This window comes from Malaclemys terrapin, chromosome 6 (assembly GCF_027887155.1).
Source record: "Malaclemys terrapin pileata isolate rMalTer1 chromosome 6, rMalTer1.hap1, whole genome shotgun sequence".
In the NCBI taxonomy this organism is placed as follows: Eukaryota; Metazoa; Chordata; order Testudines; family Emydidae; genus Malaclemys; species Malaclemys terrapin.
The window spans coordinates 41,584,966-41,605,512 of record NC_071510.1 but is presented as its reverse complement, the minus strand read 5'-3'; the positions used below and the strand labels follow the sequence as shown (position 1 = coordinate 41,605,512).

The window sequence follows — 20,547 nt, the reverse complement described above, 5'->3', positions numbered from 1 at the left end:
CTACCTTCAGTGTGCTAGGACATTTGCATTTGAACCTCCTCCATCCTCCAATAACCCACCTTCCCTGGGACTGGGCAGGAGCACTTGAAGGGGGATGCTCAGTATTGGGGTGTGGGGAGAGATCTGCCCTTTTGGCGCCCCCATGACGCTCTACCCCCTGCCCCTCACATCCCCACACCAGTGAGACTCTGTACGCCTCTGGTTCCTGCCCACTCCCGCCCTTTTCTGGGGCTCTCAGGTCACCATACTCCCCTGCCACCATACCCCTCTGGTGCTCTCTAGTTGCTGGGCCTCCCCTTGGACTGCTGACCTGTTGTGGGGAGCCTGGGCAAGCAGTAGAGGCTGGGTGGCAATGGGAACCAGGGCGCACCAAAATACAAATTCACCCAGAGCGCTATTTCCCCTATCGCCGGCGCTGGTGCTCTGAATACGGTTTTTGAAGTGAGAGTTGAGAGGTGAGGTTATAACAGGTTTGTCTGATGAGCGAGAGTAAGAAAAGCAACTGGGTTGCTAATTGACTTCTCCTTTGACAGAAAAATAGTTCTTTCTGCTTAACACCACGGTTAAATTTTCATGGCTATGGCAGAGTTAATGCCCTTCCCTTGTGTTTCTCAGCTGTCTGAGAGACTGCCTCACACTGAGGTCTCCAGTGTCACTGTAAGACTTGAACTTGGCAACTTACATTCAGCAGTACAATGCAAACAGCAAACAACAAGCAAAAGCCGACCCATTTAAAATACACATCCCCTGTCAGGTTATTTTGCTATGAAATGACTGCTGTGCTGAATAGCAGCCCTTGATGGCATCAGTCATCATTATTTCCTCGAAAGAGCTGACCACTTTCCCCATTTTAAGCCCTATGTGAAGGCATACAAATAACATTTCTAGCTTTCAGATCATTGCCCTCATTCCTATTTTAACACCCCCCTATGATTTGTCTTATGTGAAAAGAATGTTCCCAGTGAACTAAAACAATGAAACCCTATGTCCACTTGATTTTGGCTATAGCTAATTTAGAGTCAGATTCTGCTATTCTTACTAATGGGGCATTAGAATAGACCTTGTTATGCAAATAATCCCATTGATTTCAAATGATGTTCTCATGGAATAAAATACTACTGAATGTGACCTGGGGTGACAGAATTAGATCCTCAGTAGGTACACGATTCTATCAGGAGGATCAATGTATACTCATATCCCCATTTATTATGATTTTATCAATATTGAAACAAATTCAAATGCTTCTTGTCTTACTATTATATTTTCAAAACTACTGGAAGACCTATTGATAAAATCCTGAGGATGAACATGCCCTATTAGCTAACCATGTCCTTTCCCTTCTGATGGGCAGGGATGGTGTTCTTAGCCTCTGTTTGCCAGACGCTGGGAATGGGAAACAATGGATGGATCACTTGATGATTGCCTGTTCATTCCCGCTGAAGCACCTGGCATTGGCCACTGTCAGAAGACAGGCTACTGGGCTAGATGGACCTTTGGTCTGACCGAGTATGGCCGTTCTTATGTTCCTCTCACTCCATTTTGGCTGTTTTTGAGAACTTTATTTTAACTTAGATCTGAACCACAACTAACCCATATTGTTCTTAACACACTAATAGAAGATATTCACATTAAACACTGTTGCTCATATAAAGTACATTTAGTTTACATCTGCATTCTTAAACAGATTTTTGCATTAAAATGGGCTTAGAAATATATCACAAACATTTACCCAAACTTACTCACCAGTTCTTTGCCATTATGGAGGATATTAATTGAAAAAACAAAACCAAAAAGAATAAAATCAACATTTTCCTCACACCTAAAGTTACTCGCTCTGAGCAAGGAAGCAAGTACAATTTTGCAAGGCTGCATTAAAAAATAATATTGGCAAATCGAACCATGAACTATGTGTTATAGCACAAATAATGTCCAAAAACCTAAGAAAGATGTTGTTTATATGTGAAAGCAACTGATGTAGCTATAGCGGGTACATACTATCTGTGTCCTCTCCATGTTTAAAAGCCTAATACCTAACCTATTTCTGCACAGCAAAGCAATATATTGCCTTTCCCCCTTCTACATCTGTTTAATTTTTGAGGTTAAGAGTCATCCTGCCTATTGCTGAGTAGCAATATATTGCTCAGTTTCCTTTGGTTTGGCCATGGTGGGTCATTACTGTAGGATGTATATTGGGCATGGCATTACAGCCCTGAGTCAGCTGTACAACTCAGAGTCTCTGGCTGGCTAATTCATCGAGCGCCATCGATACTGGCGTCACACATATAAACCAGGCGCATTGCTGCTCTAATAATGAGCACCAGCAAAAAGGTGAGAAGAAACTGTAGTAAAATAGAGCTGTAATTTTTTTAAAAGACAAAAGCTTGAGATTCGCTTTCAGTATTTTCTTATTCCTTTTAGAGCTGTTGCTTTATCTTTATTTGACTTGGGTGATCCGTTGTAATAATGTTTTCTCTGCTTTCCCCTTCTGCTCCTCTGTCCCTTTATATTTCCTGGAGCATTAATTGTATCTAGATCTTGGTAAATAATGGGCCTTCTCCACAGCACTCGGACATTTTCTTCCTGGCTCTTCGTGTAAAGTCAATCTTGCCTCTTTCCTTCCTTACAGCTGTATACTCATAGGCTTTCAGTTTGCTGTAATAGTCTGAGAATTTATTATAGAGGATGGAGATGGGCATTCCATTCAGAATTATTCCAAAAGCAATGCAGAGGAAAGCAAACAGGCACCCGAGGTGAGTTTCTGGACACATGTCACCATAGCCCACTGTAGAGATGCTGACCTATAGGCAAATCAATATAGTAATTCATTATCCAAACAGAGGAGCGCACATACTTTTCTTTAATCTATCCAGCTGGGGATATAGCTTTTCAACACAGTTAAGATATTTTGAACACTTGTATACTAAAAGCTGAATTATTACACACTGGCTCTACATTGTTCCCCTTCTCTCCCCCCCGCCCCCGCCCCCCGGGTACCATCCCAAAGTGTAAAAACTATCCTTAAATAATTAACCCCACGATTGTAATTAGGAAGTCCTCTGGCTTCTGCTGTGTGCTGCAGCCAGCATCCCTGAGCCAACCACACGCAGGTCTGCATAGATGGTCGTGTGCGTTAGGTCCAAGGGAGTGGACACAGATTTATGACCTGACCCATCCAGTAACCCTACCACTCTGTGCAACTAGCTGCAGTAGAGGCTGGGTTGAAGCTGCACGGCAGCCTTGTGCCCTTACCCTGTTTTTAAGGAATGGACTGGTCCTCACCCCCCACCCCCATTCACTTCAGTCCACTAACTTGGCGGTGAAGTGTGTGTGTGAAGTGAATTTTACCTTTACCTGTCTGGTGCATAAAGTGGTGAATGTGGTGAAGAGCAGGACCCAGACTTGGGGTGTGTCCTCTAGCAGTAAAATACATTTTAAAACACTTGCCTCTGAGAAGAACAGTCCATTACTCATTTTAATATGGATTTTTTTAAAATAAGACTAAGGAAATGTGTAAATAACAAAGAGCCTTTTCAGCTGCTTAAAAGTTTGTTTTGTTTGAAGTGTATGTCAGCAAGTGAGTGATTATCTTTCCTGCTCAAATTCTGCCATGTTACAGGCACAGAGAGGATGGTGGATGAGTGCATAGGACTGCTCTGGGTGTTTTAACTGAAGTTTGGGTACTGGGAAACCTTTTGACACCAGATCTCAGTGACAACTCTAGCTGTTTCAGCGAAATCATTTTTAAAGTTCAGGAAATAATTTTTAGGCATCACCATATTACGTGAAAGTGTGAATCCTGCCCTCTCTTTATCCGTATCTCGTCTGAGACTTTAATGACCGCCCCTCTTCATTCAGTAGCATATTTTGCCTGCTCCACCATACACCGATGGTGGAGGTGTTATGCTGGCTTTTACATTGACACGAAATACTGCAACAGTTAGAACTGCATCAAGCGTCCCACTAACATTTGGTCTAGCATAGATCCCAAGTGGGCATTACCAGTCTGCGTCTACAACATACATTTTGGGGTGGGGTGTGTGTGTGTGTGTGTGTGTGTGTGTGTGTGTGTGAGAGAGAGAGAGAGAGAGAGAGATAATAATAAACATGCTAGCAGAAACCAGTGCTCTTGTGATTGTAGCACTGAATTAATTTTTGAACATTATGGCAGGCAGTGTGCCAGCCTCTCACCTTTTAGACAGAATGTTATTTCAGATGAATGAAACAGTAGATTACATGGGGCTGTACCTGGTGCTTCCTGTACCATAAAAGGCATTAGGCATTTGGTTTAATGGCACTTCAGTCACTGGAATTGAATGATCATACAGGATCAATATCTTCAAATACTGAGTTGAAAGCAAGATACATATCTACCATAGCCCCTACAAGATTTTTATCCTGTGTTAAGGGTCTAGTCCTCTTACATTCACTCTTGTGTTAGAATTTTGAGGAAATAATCATTTGTGTGTGTGACTGACAAAACTATCCACTATTTAACTTATCTGAATCTCTTAATTTTTTCCTATAATGCATGGGGGTAAAAGAGATCCATGCCACATAATTGCTATTTGCACATTAAAGACAGTCCTGCAAATCTTTGCTCTTATGTGCAAACCTTTTTTTACAGAAGCCCATTAAATCTAATGGGAATCCTTGGATGAATAAAGATTATTCGCATCAGTTAGCCTTTGCAGGATTGGGCTGTATTTTTACTGCTTCCGAACTCTATGAATGATTGGATATATGCAGCAAAGGGAACCCATGGATCTAGGTCTACTGTCATAATATTCCACTGGCGTGTTCGGCATGAGATTTATAACCTCTGGGTGTACTACGTCTATTGATTAAACGGGACCCCGCAAAGGCAAAATGCTGCATTCCAGTAATTTTTCCAATATGTGCTGGGCACCCCCACAGCCAGGCTCAGAGGGGCACTCAGCACATGAAGTTAAAAAATAATGGGGCTAAATTTTTCTGCTGGTAGCTGGAGTGATGCAAAGGGACTGGAAAGGAGCTCGGTATCCCCTGCTAGAGCTTCCACAGCTGGCAGAGAGTCAGAAAAGAATGCACAGCTGTAGCCCACGGTCTGGGGAGTCTGTCACGGATGTGGCCAGCACACTTGCAGTTTGGCTATTCTCAGCTGACCCGTGGCTCCTTAGAGGCCAGAGTCAGCTGCTGTAAAAAGGAGTAGCCCTAAGGATGCACTGGGGCTAGGACTGGCCCTAGAATCAGGGAACTGCAAGCAGATCCTTTGCACCCCTTCTCCCCACAACTGCTCCTCCCAGACAATACTGGCTGCAACTGAGATTTGAACCCTTTGTTCTTTTAGCACTAGCCATATTACCACGTGGTCTGTTTCTCACTCTAGTCTGACAATCTAGCATGCACCATGCTGTCCTGCCACAGCTATCACAGAATAACAATAGAGCTGTGGCCTTCTCGCGCTTTCATTCTGCAGACCACGTCGTAAAGGAACAACCTCTTTCTCCCCAACTCCCAGCCTGAGTCCCTGCATGTTTAATTCTGCGGCTGAGAAGAAAGGATCTGTGGGCCACTGCTAATGCATAGGATCTCCTAGCTTGGCTTTTAGGAATACTCAGTCAGCACCTAGGAGTAAAGTCAGTAGTGGTGCTGTAGCCTTTGCAGGTCACTGTTAAGGAGAGAACAATCATTTTGACATCTCTATTGTTTGAGACAATAACGTTAGTGCTCTGTAAGGGTTCTGTGTGACTGTATTACTCTGCAGAGGTGGCACAGGTGTGGGATTGGATTCCTTTCCCACACTTCAGAAGTTTGAGCCCCCACTTCAGGAAAATGAAAGCAATCGTGCAAGCCTTCAACCCTGCCATGATAGTAGGGCAGCATGTGGAAAATCTGTATTGTCCTATGTCTGTGCAAATGGGCCCTGGTTCAGCCTAAGAGAGTGCGTCCCACATTTTGGGAAATGCTGGGCAACAGATTGACCTCCTCCGTATAGTCACAAGTACAGCACAGGCAATGGCTGTGAAAGGTTCCCCATGTAGACTTGCCCCTGTGCCTCAAACCTCATCCACAAGGGTAAATGCTAAAGATGAAAAGGTCCCTCAGGTTCCATGTGAGATCAGTCTCTGGCCTCTCAGCTAAGACCACCAGCAACCATGCCACTGGTGATTTTGCAGTCTAAACCTCTGCCCACTAGGAACTAGCCCGAGACCCCCTATTCATTCCTCCTAAACAGCCATGAAATGTCATGTCACCAACTTCTTGTCACTACTGACCTATACTAGATTGAAACTAGTGACCTAGATGCAAAAGGCTCTGTATCCAGTTACCAATCCCTTGAGTCATTCAGACCTCACCTGATCTATTTTTGTCTGCTACTGATATTATATAAATAACAACAAAATGCCATTTTGAGTGTGTTGTAGAGATGCCACCTACTGTTTGAGAACTGCCCATTAGAAAATATTTTACGGGGTCAGACCTCTGCAGCTACTTCAACTCCCATAAAGTTGGAGGATTTAAATGTTGAGCGATGAAATCAGAACAATCTTTTGTCATGCTGGGTCAGCACAGCCTTTTACAAACTCCCCCCAAAAAAGGGGGAAAAAACCTTGTACAATATATTTATCACAAACTACTAGCAGTACATTTCTCTGCAATGCTGACACTAGAAAGAAATGATACACTTCCCCCACCCACATACAAGTCCTCCCCCTTTCTTTAATGAGCAGCAGTGGAAACAGGAGTGTGTGGCATAGCCACCGACTTCCAGCTCTGCTTCACTGATTATCCCCTGATGCAGTAACCGACGTAAGCTTGCAGCAGAGAGGTGTGTGTGTGTGTGTCTGTGCGTGCGCGCGCGCGCATGTCCTGTAAAAGCAAAGCTCTGAATTCGGAACAGATGTTCACAAATCTGGGACGGCCCTCCTGTTTTCAAGACAGGCAGCAACTCTAGCAGGGGAGGGAGCGATGGCTACCTGGCAAAGTGCAATGCATTTACTTACAGCAGCCCACCACCACGCATGGGGGATGCTGGTGAAGTTGGTGCTGGAGATGTCGTGCTCCACAGAGTAGACCATGGCGGAGAAGGCGAAGATGCCCATGGCAATGAAGAGCAAGAGGCAGCCCACCTGTTGGTAGCACTGGCGCAGGGTAAAGCCGAAGGCGCGCAGGCCTGTGGAGTGCCGGGCCAGCTTGAGGATGCGGAAGATCCGCATCAGGCGCATGATGCGCAGCACTTGCCCTACTTTGCTCACCCGTCCCACCTTCTCAATGTCATGCTCGTGCTGAGAGCCCCGGCCCCGAGGCTGGTCATCGTCGGCAAAGCACTCCAGCAGCAGCTGGAGGTAAAGTGGGAGGATGGCAATGAGATCCACGGCATTGAGGGGGCTGCTCGCGAAGCGGCGCAGGTCTGGGGTGGAGACCAGCCGCAGCAGATACTCCAGGGTGAAAAAGGCGATGCACAGCGTCTCAACGTGCTCCAGCATAGGGCGACTCTCTCCGCTTTTCCTGTCCACCTGCTGCATCTCCTCCACGGTGTTGAGAGCCAGTGCCACCACAGAGACGAGTACAAAAAGGCTGGAGGCCACCCCCATAGCCTTGGCACTGACAGAGGAGAAGGGCTTCTCCATTAGGTTCCAGAGGCGCCAGCGCTGGGGGCCATAGTAGCGCATGTGGTGGAAGAGCTGCTCGCTCTCCTGGGACTCTGCTTGGGCACGCAGTTCCCGCTGCACCTTCAGCTGCTCGCTCAGCTCATCACGCCGCTCCTCGAAGCAGATGCGGCAGCAGCGCGGCGTATATTTGAGCCGCACCCCCCAGTAGCTCAGCTCCTCCAGGAAGCTGAGTGGGCACTGCTCATCTCGCACCCGCAGCACCCCAGAGGCGTAAAAGTTGTAGACCAGCTGGAAGACAGCCGGGTCCCGATCAAAGAAGTACTCATCCCCCTGAACTGCATAGTCATCGCACAGACCCAGCTGGCGACGGCGATCGGTAGAGGTGGCCAAGCGGCCCAGACGGGTCTTGGGGTAGATGGCCACTGCCTGGTAGGTGAGGCGGTAACTTTTGCCACCTACATTTATGTTCAGCATAGAAGAAGCAGACGCTGCTGTTCTGGAGGAGAAGGCAGGGGGGTTGGGAAAGGGTGTTGAGAACTTGCTTCCCTCCTGAGAGGGATTTTGCTGTTGCCTTTCATCTTCCTCTTCTTCTTCCTCCTCCTCCTCCTCATCCACATAATAGTGGTAGTTCCCCTCAGTTCCCACAGGTAGCACAGACTGAGAGGCCCATGGAGCAGTAGCAGAAACCCCACCCTTCATCTGTGAGCGCATTATTTCTTTCTCCTCTCCCGCATTGGTTTCTGTGGGAACAGTATTTGTTGCAGCTCTTTCCCTTCCTTTACAGTCTGAGAATGGGAACAGTCTCCTTTGGTTAAACTTCAACATGATGCTTCTCTCTCCTCCTCCTCCTCCTCTCCTTCCTTTGCCTCCACGAACACCAATCCCCACTGCCACCACCACTGAGACAAACAATGCTTCTTTCTTTCCCTCTGGAGCATCAAACACAGCTGCAGTTTCACATTTCTCTACTGTCCAGCCACCACCTCCAGTTGTTGTTAAAGCTCAGGCTGGGATACAGACACATGGGGACTGCTGTTGACCGCTTTAATCTTGCTGACAGGGAAGATCTGAATGCTTAGAGAAGGGGATTTAAAGGCTATTATCCTGTTTCAGCCCCGGCTCCCTGAGTCTGTGACGTGAATGATTATGGATCCATAAATCTGTGGATAATCAGGAGAAAAAGACAGAGTTTTATTGCTAATAAAAAAAAGGGCATTTCCCACCCCCCAGTTTGTATGTGCACAGGATATTCTGAACCTGAAAAAGGGGGGCAATGGGGAAATAGGGAACAGTATTGATGCCTTTCACCAGACACAGCTACAGATTGTCTGAATATTCCATAATAGGAATAAAAATAATTCATCCTTAATACATTGACCTTATTTAGTGATCATTGCGCATAGCTCTTAAAGCTCTTTGCAAAAGGTGGGTGAGTATATTTATTCCCGTTTTCCCTTGGAGAAACGAAAATGCAGTTGGAGAATCAACATACCACCTATTCGGTTAAGGGCTGAGAAAACTCACTGTACATACAACCCCTCCAAGGACTGCTCCAACAAAACCAGAGAAGCTCAGATTTGTCACTCCTGATATTTCTAAGATAAAATAAAAGGCAGAAAAAAAAATCCCCCCCCCCTCCGATTCTGTCCCTCTCTTCCAACTTTCAAGCCTTTTTTTATACATCATAGAGAAACAAGAGGGGTACAAGGCCATTTATGTTTCCGGTACCAGTCACCTTTAAGTGTAAAATTACACTTTTCTGGGAACCATTCAGGACAAAACTCTCCTCTTTATTATTCTGGACCCACTGAAATAGATCATAGGCCAGATCTTTGGCCCTGATCCAGCAACTTCACATAGTGCCAGCAATGCTAACCAGCCTTAATGCCACATTACCTGGCCCAATGAGGACACTCCCTGCTTTGGGGAATCCTCAGCCAGTATAGAGCTGCTGTAATGCAGGGGGTTAAGGGTGTGTCCCTATACTCTGAATCCCTGGATGCCAGAATGGCCCCTTAGGGCCTGTTAACTATAAATAGTTATCAGAGAAATAACAATAACATGCTTCCAAATATAAAACTTAACAGACTAGCCTTGGTTCCAGGTGAAGTCCCTTACCACATATTCCCAGTAACACTGCTGACCAAATTCTCAGGCTCTGCTCCCAAAGACCAAAGGCTTTTATCTTTTTGGGTGAAGGAGGGCATGGTGGATAGGGAGAGAGAACTTATGGTGTTTTTGCCCCTTGCTTTTATAGTTCAGGCCCCCCCCCCCCCCCCCGAAATGCATTTTCCTGAGGGGTACCCCTAGATAAATGTCCTTCCTGCTGGAAGGACAGAGACAAGGTGCGGTGTGGTGAAAGAGGTTTCATGCTGTTGTTTGCTAAGATGCAGAACTGTTTGTTCCTGGACCTTTTCCTTGCCAAAGAATGGGCACTAGACAGGTGATGGCCCATCAGCTTTGCTGACACTGGGCTAGAGGCATCAGTTTGTCCTTTATCTTTGAGAAACAAGTTTATCCACTCCCCAGACTTCTGTGGTAAACACACTTGAATTGTGATTTCAGCTTACGTTTATAACTTTACTTATAATGCTGCTACATACATCTCACCATGGTATTATTGACCAGCCAAGGATTAGGTTTCGAATGCTAATTTACAAGCCATATTTTGTATGAAGATTATTACAGTGCGGTGCAGAATGTGTGAATTCAGGAGCTTTAACTCACACCAGTGATTTCCACCAGGTCAGCGATTTCACTTTCTTTAAAATTTGGCAGCAAACGTACTGCTTAATATTATTATTGTATTTAATTTAAATGATTAATATGTTATGTTGAGGCCCAAACTCATTATACATCGTCAATGTCAAAGTTAATTTTAAATAGTTTTTTTAAACCGTGTATTTAATTTAAACAACAAAATCTGGGCTTTTTTAAATTAAAAAAGAATTGATTTTTATCCACACTCTGTGGCTGGCAGGGATCTCTCTGGTCTGGCCTTGGACCTTTGGAACTCATTTCATCCCTATGTTTGTCAGACTGCTGGGTGTCCTTTTCTTCCTGATTGGTGAGGAGATGTCAGGAAAGGGTAGCAATGGCAGTGGACTTTGGGGATTGTGTGCAGGGTCAATTAATTACTTGATTACAAATAATCAAGTTATATTAATGTTGGTGCTGTGTATTTGGTTGGTGAGGGGGATCAGACAGGTCTATTTATTTTAATGAAATTCTCAAGGACAGTCAGAACTTCGTATCTCTTTCTTTTCTCTTTATCTTCCTGTACCTGCAGATGCATAGGGCATCCAGCAGTTTCCAACATTTATTTTGGTCTTGCGCTGGTCTGTTCAGGCTTCCAAGTGTCATGTTGATGGATTTAGCTTGTCTCTGTATTGACCTTCATAATGTTTCTCTAGGTCACCCTCTTTTTTGTCTTTCCAGCTGGTGTCCATGTTGTCAGTTGACATGGAAGTCATGTTGGTGATACCCTTAAAGCATGTCCTAAATATGTGCATTGTCTTCTTCTTGCCATGTTTGATACTTTAAGGTGGTGTACTCTACTTAGAATTTCGAATGTTATAATAAACTCTTTCCAATGGACTCTGAAAATCTTTCACAGGCATTTATTGTGGGATGAGTTGACCTTCTTATCAATTGCTGTTGTGGATTTCCACGACCCTGCTCCACAGAGGACAGACTTGATGTTAGTGTTAAACATTTGTATTTTTGTGTCAATGCTAATCATGCTACTTTTGTAAATCTTTTCAAGAGGCTGGTCCCCAAAGATATTGCCAGGATTCAGAGTTTTGGATGGATGCTCTTTTATTACACTCCGTATAAATCTAAATATATTAATAAATACACTTATTCTGGTTTTACAGTGCTGTAACTCCACTGACTTAAATGGGAGCTTCATGCATTCAGAGCCACTTAAAAATTAGGTTGGTTTTATGTAGGTGTCAACATAAAAGAGTCATACAGATTTCAGTCCCTAATTCTAGGCATGCAAATTTAGACAATGTTGGCATAATTAATTTTTACTATTTGTTTAAAGTAGTGCTCAGTGTGCTAAAATAAAATACTGTGCAAAAAATTAAGTAAGGCATGATCACTGTTCTGACAGGCTCACAACCTAGAACGACAGGCTGAAAAGTAAGGGAAAGGGACTTATGAAAGTTCAGATCTTAAATTAAATCTTCTCTTGCTCAAAGTTTCTAGATATTAACTTGCATCATTAGTATCTTTCAGCTCTGAGATAAAACACTCTAGAGACCACTGGGAAGAGGCAATGTTGCCCGCTGTTTCATTAGCAATAAGGAACATGAGAGGCAGGCAGAGCTGTAGGAAAGAGATCTTTACTGAGCCTTAACATAGGCTAATGTTACCTGCTGAATGGTAGCATGGTCAGATCTTACATTCCTCAGCCACAGATAATGCACTAAATCATGTCCCTCATGAAACCTGATCCTCTTTCTCCACTTCCACAGATCATAGCATACTAGTGATGTTGTTAAGTTTGCCCTCTGTCCAGGTTTTTCCAAGATCATCCCCTTTTGGAGGTAGCTGTCACGTGAATTCTGTACAGGTGCTCAGTACACAGTGCTAGCTGTCCAGTTTAATGGACTCAGGATCATCTCACATATCCTGTTTTTTGTACCTCATAGGTGGCACCCTAGATGTTATCCAGTGGGGGCTTTACAGCTAGAAGGAAGAAAACCTGAGAAGTATTGGAGAAAAATTCAGTCTGACTGGCAGATGCAGGAACAGAATTCCTCTGAACCTGTACCACTGCTGTGATGGAAGCAAAAGGAACCTACTTCTCATCTGCCACAGAGACAGCAAAGTCTTGTCCCTCACAACTCTTTCTGCTGAAAGTCATTTTGGGGAAATATGGTCACTCTATGTAAATTGAGTCAAGCTCCAGGCCTTTTGAGTCTCCTGCAGCAGCAAATCAAGCTCAGGACAAGAAACACAATGTCCTCTTTGAAATAATTTGAAACCATTCTTACAAGAAGCAGTGATGGCAATACTAACACCAGCAGCAACGATCCTTGCCCTAGGCTTTTATAAAAGCTCCATACAGTAGTATGGGCCAGATCCTCAGCTGGTGTCAATGAAGCTACACTGATTTACACCAGCTGAGAATCTGGCTCTATGGGTCTATGTGTTTGTCTCAGTATGTCTATCTACAGAAGCTGTTTACCTCTCACACAAAGGAATTCAGAATCGTTAACTGGAATCAAGTTTTGGTGCACACTGGATGTTTCATTTGGGGAGAGGGATAGCTCAGTGGTTTGCGCATTGTGAGTTCAGCCCTTGAGGGGGCCATTTTGGGATCTAGGACAAAATCAGTACTTGGTCCTGCTAGTGAAGGCAGGAGTCTGGACTCGATGACCTTTCAGGGTCCCTTCCAGTTCTAGGAGATGGGTATATATTTCAAGGGTCCTTCACTTTTATGGCACTGCAGCTCTAGAAAGAAAGTCTTCAGTGAACATCAAAGATCCTATTTTGTATTGTACATTCAAGCAATAGTTCTGAACTTTCTTTAACATTCTTTGTAGATTTTGGGACTGATAAGAAAGACTGTTTGAAGATAGATTGCAAGCCTTCGGCATCTGTATCCATGTATATGATCACATCCCAGAAGTGCATGCAATTCAGGGCATGCAAAAACAATGACCAGGCATTCCTTCTCTGTTCAAGCATATAGTTTTGTGTTGTTGGAGATGGTCCCCTACAGGCAAATGCTACAGGCTGACTATTTTATAATACCACTGCTCCCAATCTGCATCATGTGCCTTGCACAGAATGGTTATAGTTTCCTGTACATCACAATATCAGGATTGGATTGTTAGCTACTAATTTTTGGATTTGTATGAAAGCATTTTGCTGTTGGATTCTTCCTAGCTGCTAAAAGATAGAGTAAGGCCTCTATTAACAGGGACTGCCAACACCTTCTTTGTAGAAGTAAATCCACCTAACACTTTAAAACATGCAGTACTCCATCACTTGACACCAGCAACCTTGCAAATTAATGCCCAGTTTCCAGGCTTATTTTTTCTAAGCCAGCTAACTGAGAACTAGCTAAAAATAGCCTACAATGCCACCTTTCTGCTGCCAAAATCCTGCATCCTTCCTAATCAGGCTTCAAGACAGGGCACAATACAGAGACAGTACTTGTTGCCCTGATGAATGACCTCCTTTCATCCACAGAGAAAGAAAGCACATCCATACTCATCCTGCATTCTTCTCTGTGACACTCTGTGCTGTTGATCAGTAAACTCCCCTGTTCCAGCTCTAACAGGCTGCAGGGGTGAATGGAAATGAAATGGCTCAGGTCTTTCCTCTCAGACTGAACCCAAAGGGTTATTATGGGCATCTGCTCTTCCACCTCCAGGACCCTTACAACTGAGCTCATGGAAGGCTCTGTAGTGTACTCTCCATCTTCTTATTCAATATCTCTATGAATCTGTTAAGGGCGGGGGTGAGACAAGACAGGCTGACAGGCAGATTCAAAGATGATAACACCAGCTCTATGTCTCCTTTACCATAATCATAAACAGCACCACCACACAGCTGTCTAATGGCCTGTGATTAGGACCCAGGCAGACAGCAGCTGGCTGAAGCTGAACCCAGACTAGAGTGGGGTGATGCTGATTGGGGAAGGGAGGGGAAAACACATGCTTAAAATGTTTTCATTCTCCATCACAAGACCATTCATTAAAGATATCTGTCCTCAGATTGTTAACACACTCCATGGCTTGGGGGCTCTGGGAGCCTCAGACTCCATACTGCAGTTGGATACCCAAATAGGTATGATAGCAAAAAATGCCCATTCCCATCTGTGATTGGCCAGAAGACTGTGCCCAATACTATCTGACACAGATCAGGCCACAGTGACAAATATTTGTAATTTCCAGGCTTGACTATTTATCTTTATATCTAGGAATCACAGAATATCATAGAATGTCAGGGTTGGAAGGGACCTCAGGAGGTCATCTAGTCCAACCCCTTGCTCAAAGCAGGACCAATTCCCAACTAAATCATCCCAGCCGGGGCTTTGTCAAGCCTGACCTTAAAAACCTCTAAGGAAGGAGATTCCACCACTTCCTTAGGTAACCCATTCCAGTGCTTCACTAACCTCCTAGTGAAAAAGTTTTTCCTAATATCCAACCTAAACCTCTCCAACTGCAACTTGAGACCATTACTCCTTGTTCTGTCATCAGGTACCACTGAGAACAGTCTAGATCCATCCTCTTTGGAACCCCCTTTTAGGTAGTTGAAAGCAGCTATCAAATCCCCCCTCATTCTTCTCTTCTGGAGACTAAACAATCCCAGTTCTCTCAGCCTCTCCTCATAAGTCATGTGTTCCAGCCCCCTAATCATTTTTGTTGCCCTCCGCTGGACTCTTTCCAATTTTTCCACATCCTTGTTGTAGTGTGGGACCCAAAACTGGACACAGTACTCCAGATGAGGCCTCACCAATGTCGAATAGAGGGGAATGATCACGTCCCTCGATCTGCTGACAATGCCCCTACTTATACAGCCCAAAATGCCATTCGCCTTCTTGGCAACAAGGGCACACTGTTGACTCATATCCAGCTTCTCGTCCACTGTAACCCCTAGGTCCTTTTCTGCAGAACTGCGTCCTAGACATTCAGTCCCTAGTCTGTAACAGTGCTTGGGATTCTTCCGTCCTAAGTGCAGGACTCTGCACTTTTCCTTGTTGAACCTCATCAGGTTTCTTTTGGTCCAATCCTCTAATTTGTCTAGGTCCCTCTGTATCCTATCCCTGGATGACTGAAACCCCGTCCTGAAAAAGCTCCAGCTCGAACACAACACAGCAGTCTGAAGGCTAACTGCAAAGCATTACCCTAGGCCGACACTTGGCTGAAGCTCCCCATTCGAGATCTCTGTTCTGATTTGCAAAGCTGTAATAGGGGTTGGGTCTAGCTACCTGAGAGATCATCTCTCTAAGGTAACCAACTCACCAGGCAGCTACATTCCACTAGAACAATAAAACTGTTGACTACTAGAGGGTGACTTGTGGGATACAGACTCTTCTCAGGGGCTGGACCAAGACCATGGAAATGCCTACTAGAAAGAGGAAGAATTACCACTCACCTATCCTCTTCCAGGAATAAATGTATAACACACCTCCTAGTCTCAGCTTTTCTCATGAGCTTTACTCTTACATACACCAGTGCGCACACATTTTTATGTACAATTGAAAGAAAATACACACCCTTAATCTTGCTTCCTGTTGACTGGGGAGGTTGAGAGAGATGCTATTGGTGTGATTCTTACACTTGGGAGTTGCTCGGGTATTAAGGTGATAAGTACCAAGCCTATGTGGATAAGATGGACAGTGGGCTTGCCATCTCTGAGAAAATAAACTAACATAAAACAAATTTTCCTTTCTTGTTAGCCACTTTAGTCAATACTTTCTGCAGCAGTCCACCATCAGCTTTTATTACAAGCCGACATTTCCTAGTGGTTAAAAAAAATAATAAAACAAGTAAAAGGAATGGGGAAAAAAAGAAAAAGATAAAAGCCTGATGTGTTATGTTCACAAATCACAAAATTAGCATCCTTTTGTCTGCAAGAGACGGTGGGAATTGCAGCCTATGATGAAATGGTTTGCAATGTCTCATGTGACAGAATAGTCCAATCCGAGATTTGCATGATCTTTGGCAGTTACTGCAAATGTATGTATATTGGTTGGGAGCTGCTTGCTTCCTATGGGTTCTTTTCTTACTTTTGCCAGGTGCAAGGTTCCTGTCTGCCTTTCAACTTTTGGTCTAGCCCCACGCACCCCATGAGGCAGACAGACCGTGGCGGGTTAGTACCTAACTGTCCGGGGACTGCGCGTCTTTGTGGCAGGCTGTGACTGACCAATGGAAGCAGTGATTCTTCCCACCATAAAAGGTGACCCTTTGTGCCCGCCCTACGCCAATCAAGTGAGAACTTATAACCCGTAACTGCCACCTTCTGTGTTGTGTCAATGTTGCAAGCAAGGATGGAGTGTCCTCTTCATATGATGTGGCTGCAATAGCCTGGGCAGTTGATAAGGAGGCACTGCTTTGCCCAGGTGTCAAAATACCCCTCTTGATTTCACTGGTTTGGACCAAAGGAAGGACGGGAGTTGAGACATTTGGAACCAGTTGCACTGCAGGAGTTGCCAGTGCAGACGAGATCTTCCATCTGCCTACCTTTTAGGGCTCCACTCCTAGATTGGTTATCAGCCACCGCTGAAGGGCCCAGTCTGTCCTGTGTGGATGTCGTTGGCAAAAACACTGAGTGAGTTTGCTCAACCACCTTTTGATGGGATTTCCTCTATCAAGGTTTTCACTACCCCGCTCAGGTACTCTGTTGGCTGTTGGCACTTCCTGAGGCTTCTGGGTTAATTAACCGCCACCCAGCACTCAGCGTTGACCAGTACAGTTGTACTGCTTATGGTCATAGTGGTAGCAGGTTTTCAATTATGTGCAGTAATTATGTGTGTGCAGATTTTTTTATGGGCTGGAGGAAGAAGAAAGTAGGCTTAGGTAACCAGGCAGTGGCCAGCATCCCTTGAGAAAACGTTGACTGATCAATCAGATGATACATTTATAACAGACTTCCTGAAAATAGCATTTTTACAAAAGGTAAAACTATTTAGAATTAAAATGGACAAAGGCCACGGGAAGACAAAGCTGAGCAAGCAAGCCATGAAGTGCGCCTATTCCTCCTTGAAAAGTGACTGTATAAAAGTGGCATTTTCTTACTGAGCAGATCTGCTCTGTGGGTGTATTCAGAGCCAGATCTGCTTACTTGGTTGAAAGAAAGTGTGATTTTGCTACTTTTTACTGCCCCTGGCCCTGCACAACCAGCACAGCTCTGTGAAAGTGAATTGGAAGGAAATATCAGTTCATAGATGTCAAGGCCAAGAAGGACTGTTAAGATAATCAGGTCTGATTTCCTACCCAACACTGACCACAGAATTACACCCCGACCCTGCAATCCCTGCATTGCAGCCAATTGTAGTTCAACTAAAGTTAACACAACTTCCATTAACATGAGTCTTTGTTCAACCCTAGGGGCTTCAAATTATGTGCTCAGTTACACTTGCAGAGAGACACTGAAGGGCAGCACATGTGTAATGGAGAGCAGCATTTGGTCTGCAGGACCTTTGTTTACTTGTGATGCACAAACCAGAAAGAACCCAGCTTGGTTCTCAGATCCCAGGGAGATTCTGCTAGGTTGGCAGTTAGAAAAAACATTTTTACTTGTAAACTGAACAAGACACAAAGCCGTTTTCACAAAATCACCGTTCAGCATAGAATCACACTTTTAAGACTGAATGTGGCAAGTAATTAAAAAAATTCAATCTGTCAAGGAGGTAAGTTCCAAGAAAAGGGTATAATTATCAAAATAGCTAGGGCCCCAAGTTTGCCCTCAGATATGAATGCATTTCCTATTGACTTCAATTAGATTTTTACCAGTATATGTGAGGGCAAGAAATGGGCCTTTAAGCTTAATTTTCAGCCATTATACGAACAATCTCTCAGGCTTAGTGAGTGGGGAATTCTTTGGAAAACTCACACTAGGTAATGCTGATGAACATGATACACCAAATCTTTGTATGTTTAGTTTCACTGTAAGCTCTTTCACTTAGACTCAGTACGGGGTAATGGGCTTGGAGAGCTCAGGTGAAAACCTGGCTCCAATGGGAGTTTTGCCATTGACTTAAATAGGTCTGGATTTCACCATTAGACTCCAGTGAGAATTTGGACAACAGAAGTTCTACATGAGCTGTAAACACTCACAAGGCAGAGCAGGGAGCAGGACTTAGACAGAGGGTTGTGTGTGGGGAGGGGCCCTCACAAGGAGGAGCATCATCAGCATTCTGCTCATGCTTGCTCTTTGCTTCTCCTCCTCCACACACCAATCCATTATAAGGAGTGATTGTGAGGGGGAAAAAAAAGTCCTCAACTAGAACCATGCCAAGACTTAGATCCCCTCAGCACTGAGAACCTCCCCCGCTTCCAGTTACGTAAGACATGAAAACAAGCCACAGTGGGCAAGGGGATGTTTGAAGCTTTGGGTTGGGGAAGGGTCAGTCTCTTCTAGTTCCCTGCTGTCCTCAGCTGAAGACTTTCTCTGCTCCCAGCTCTTTATGCTGCTGCTGACTTGGGGTTTCCTCTGTGGCAGCTTCCTCCTCCTCCATGCATGCTCCAGCTGCTGCTGCCTCCAAATAGAGACTGTCACAAGCGCCCCCTCCTGGCTCCTTCACACTACATCCACTTGGAGATTTCCTCTGGGGCTTCTCTCCTCTCCCTCTCCCTTTCCTCTGGGGCTTCTCTCCTATCCCTCCTCTTCCTCCTAAGTCCAACCCCTCTCCAGGTGCTTTATGTTTTCCTCACTTGGGGGCTTCATTGCTGTCTGCTTCTTCCTTTTTCTGTTTCAGCACACAATCCCATCCAGACAGCCCATCCTTGTCCTTATCCATTTCTTTCTCCCTCCCGTCTCAGCCAGCTGGCTCTGTAGTGCCTCTTCCCTGCCCCTGTTAACCTGTCCTGATCTACAGAAGTTGCACATATTTTAATAAAATAAAACCATACTATACAATTTTAATCAGAAGTGGACCCCAGATGCACTTAAAAGAGCCCAGTAAGGGACATACACAGTCAGTCATTCCCTTTGTGATATCATCCAAAAAGCATTTATAGGTAAGACATTATCTTCAAAATAGAAAGTGTGAGCTGGTCATTGGAAAAGTGAGTAATGTGAAGTATGTTACAAGCAATGGGCTATTTATTCTGAATTAGACCTAGCTCACACAAAGCATATGATGCTGGCTACAGAACAGAGAACTCTGACCAAACCAGGATGCTTGAAAATATCAGAAGGATAGCAGAATATCATTGTGCAGATAGCATCAAAGGAAAACAGAATAATACAATTCTTTGGCAAACAAAGGGATTATGAATAAGTGGGGATGAGAAGAAATCAAACCTATGGGGAGTTGGCGCCATAAGCATAGGCAGGTAAGGATCATTGTCCCCATTTTACAGATGGGGAAACTGGGCACAGGAGGTGAAATAATAGATCCACAGCCACAGGGTAGGCAATGGCAGAGCCAGGAATAGAATCCAAGTGTCCTGAGTCTCAGTCGAGTGCTCTTTCCACTAGGAAACCGAAGTGTTAATGCATCATTCCACAAAATATTACTAGGTCCTTTTGAAAGCACACATCCACTTACAGGACTCTGTGTCCCTCTGGTGTGCTGGAGCCTTGGTACCTGGCCACTTCACCGCTGTAAACCCGATCTGAAAGAATCTCATGAATCCATTCACCACATTTATCATACTGCTACTCTATGTTTGCCTGCCAACAGCCCTGCATAATCACATCTGACAGCAGGAACTGCTCATCCTGATAATGGCTACTTGGGTAGTGGCTGTAATTCTGACGACAGGTGCCATAAATTCCAGGCACACTGTTGAGCCATATTGTCAGGATCCAGACCCCACCCCCATCTCTGCACAGAAAACATCACAGCTGGGACAGTGCATGTGATCAGCAGGCTGTGGACTCATTGTGGTGAAATGATGGTGTCATGCTGGACAAGATGGTAGAACCACAAGGTACACACCTACCTGCTTTGGGTTGAATAGACACTCCATGAGTTCAGAATGCCTGTTCTCATTGTTATAATTTATTCCATGCTGCCTTAGCCAGAGACTAGAGGCACCAATACTCAGTATAAGAGGCAGTCATCATGGAAGTTGGATAGTAACAGGAAAAAGGTAACTTGTGTGGTCTGCAGCAGAACCCTCTAGGAGTGGATAAAGCATCAACAAAGTCTAGATCTACTAACATTGGGGGACCTGCTGACAGACTTTTCCTCCAAGTCTTGCCTCCCTTGACAGACACTTCTGTCCTAGTCATGCCCCTAGGTAAGCCCTTCCTCTCA

At 44.7% G+C, this 20,547-nt stretch overlaps 1 protein-coding gene across 1 annotated transcript in view; it reads right to left on the bottom strand.

Annotated features, from left to right (window-relative positions):
- Positions 1-1,551: 1,551 nt before the first annotated feature.
- Positions 1,552-20,547, bottom strand: part of KCNV2 (potassium voltage-gated channel modifier subfamily V member 2) — a 43,739-nt gene continuing 24,743 nt past the window's right edge. The window contains exons 3-4 of the mRNA XM_054031245.1: positions 6,984-8,752; positions 1,552-2,798 (exon numbers count right to left, since the gene is read on the bottom strand). Coding sequence (XP_053887220.1) covers positions 2,529-2,798; positions 6,984-8,417 — 1,704 coding nt within the window. The 5' untranslated portion in view covers positions 8,418-8,752 and the 3' untranslated portion in view covers positions 1,552-2,528. The remainder of the gene's footprint in view (positions 2,799-6,983; positions 8,753-20,547) is intronic.